The sequence below is a fragment of the Hyposmocoma kahamanoa genome, unplaced genomic scaffold, assembly GCF_003589595.1.
Source record: "Hyposmocoma kahamanoa isolate Upper Pololo Valley unplaced genomic scaffold, ASM358959v1 66, whole genome shotgun sequence".
NCBI classification, from domain to species: domain Eukaryota; kingdom Metazoa; phylum Arthropoda; class Insecta; order Lepidoptera; family Cosmopterigidae; genus Hyposmocoma; species Hyposmocoma kahamanoa.
This window is the reverse complement of record NW_020653854.1, coordinates 17313083-17315561: the sequence shown is the minus strand read 5'-3', so window position 1 is coordinate 17315561 and position 2479 is coordinate 17313083. Positions and strand designations below refer to the sequence as shown.

Sequence of the window (2479 nt, the reverse complement as noted above, 5' to 3'; positions counted from 1 at the left end):
CAATTAGAGTGTCTGATTTCTTGAAATTTTTTTTGCTCCTGAATTCACGTACCCGATTTCTAGTATTCCTCGTGTTCGAGAAATTTTTAAAAACCTTTATAAAATCAGTATAAACATTTGTAAATATATCTCAATAAAAACACATTTTACATGAACATTTCTGAATGGTTTTGATTTTGGATCTTTTGATTGATGCCCCGGAGTGAATTCAACGACTCTTAGTACCGAAATCGATTCCCGTTAGGACCAATTGGCAAATTAACTTTTGTAAATTGGTTCTGTTCTGGGTTTGCAGGGTCTGGGGTTGGCTTTTCATTTTAAGACAACCGCTGTCTGCCTTTCAAACAGATATATCTTATTATTGACAATCTAAGTAACCCCTTGTATTGCCTGTGGCGACACAAGCTGCCCACGGCTGGAGTTGTCTTTACTCTTTTACAAGAAAAGTAAATACTTATTAGAGAATATGTATACCAAGAAGTTCTCTTAATTTTTCTTTTGTAATTAAACACTATCCATAATAAACAGATTAAATTAAAGCCATAAAAAATAACAAGAAATTGTTAACAAATTCAATATTTTGTTAGGGCACTCTTATCAAATAGCATACATACCAAACATTATCATGGTATGCAATAATGTACAGTAAACTTTACATAAACCTTATAAACACAACTCACTCGCCTGTGTTTTAATAATAATCATTTATTTCAGACAATTTGGGCCATATTTGTTAATAGCAATAACCTGGTGAAAACATTTTGTAAATCAAAGATAAAAGAAAAGCTTAATTTAAAAAATTAAAAAATTGAAATTGAAATAATGGATAACAAATAAGAAAAAAATAAAAAATTCCGTATTGTAAATGAAAAGTCAGAGTATTAAATTTCAAATAAAAATAAACATAACTACAATTCACCAACTTGATAAAGCGGCATGCACTGGCATGCACTTGCATATCATAGGCGAGCCCAGGCAAAGATAATGCACTCAGGATTCCGTTGGTGCTGGTCCGGAGGCGAAATAGTAAAGAAACACTTCGTTTGCGTATCACAGCGTAGAAATCATCAATGTGAGCGTCCTTTAAATTATTTTATTTTTTTTGGCGCAGAAACTTATAGAGGTTTCTATGTAGGTAGGTCTCGGTTAACCCCCCTGCCGCACCCCGTGGTGTACTGATTTGCCTGCGGTAAGAGTGCGCAAGCACTACTCGTAATCATGGTGTCTTGCTTTTGCTATAATACAGGGTAGATTAAAATATCATTTTTACCTACCATAACCTTTATGCCCGACCGTCTCTTAATACGATGGAACTGAAACCTACAACACAAATTGACGAAAACTTTATTGAAATGTCTTTTCCGCCATTAACATAGTGTACAAATTCGCAATTTATAAAAGTGACAGTAACCTGAGAACCCTTGGTCATAATATCGAGACTGTGTCCAAATCACTTCCGTGGGGTGCTTCGGTGATAATTTTCAGGTTAGTTTTCTCCATGTAATTTCGGTGGCATTATTATTTAAATATGTACAATAACATACACGAATACTTAAATAACAAAAATTGCCACCGAAATTATGTAGAGAAATCTAACATGATAACTATCTTTAATTCATTTTTGTGGTAATATGTCAATTTAGCATGTCATTAATATAGGATGTTACATCAAATTTCATGACAATAAATGCATAATCTCAGTATTCTCAGTACAGGGTACTTAAAAAAACCGACATCAAAAGTTCGTGGAATTATATCTAATTCATTGTTATTGCCAAGTTTCATTGAAATTGGTTACCGGAAAGTATGCGAAACAGGAGTCATCTCCTAGTTTGCCACATTTAGAGGTGGAATATTTCCTTCAAATTTAAATGGGACCACTAATGAGGTACCCTCTTTCCAACAAAAAAGAATAATCAAAATCGGTTCCCAAATGCGTGAGTTATCGCATAACATAATTACAAAAAAAATACAGGCGAATTGAGAACCTCGTCCTTTTTTGAAGTTGGTTAATAAACGAACGAACAGAAAGGTTGACCGGAAGACAGTCAGACAAGAATAAATCAAAATGGTTCGTAGTTTGACTACGGAATCCTAAAAAAGGCTATTACGAAGCAGTCGTAAATGGTATCTTCGCTAACACTTAGCAATGTTAAAGCAAGTAACGTTATCTATTCAATAATTACTGTTACAGTACCTATAACATTACCTCCGTGACGTTGTGTTTATGATAACCATGCCAAATTACAGAAAGTAATGGTTCATGAGATTATCTGTGCAACTACGTCATCTTACGCACCGCGGTTACGATGATGCGAGAACCAAAATCTAGCCCGTACAAACACAAAAGGTAAGTCCCGTAAGTCCTATACTAGAACTACTCAATCTAAGTACGTTCCTAACCTTTACTGAAATAATAATGTTTGTCCCTATGTTCGTAAATGTGTAAACATCCTTAAAACATAACTTTTTCAATAAT

General features: G+C 34.0%; 1 protein-coding gene across 1 annotated transcript in view; it reads left to right on the top strand.

The window, feature by feature from the left end:
- The first annotated feature begins 1045 nt into the window (after positions 1-1045).
- Positions 1046-2479, top strand: part of LOC113231789 (molybdenum cofactor sulfurase) — a 9760-nt gene continuing 8326 nt past the window's right edge. Inside the window, exons 1-2 of the mRNA XM_026466320.1 lie at positions 1046-1072; positions 2251-2350. Coding sequence (XP_026322105.1) covers positions 2310-2350 — 41 coding nt within the window. The 5' untranslated portion in view covers positions 1046-1072; positions 2251-2309. The remainder of the gene's footprint in view (positions 1073-2250; positions 2351-2479) is intronic.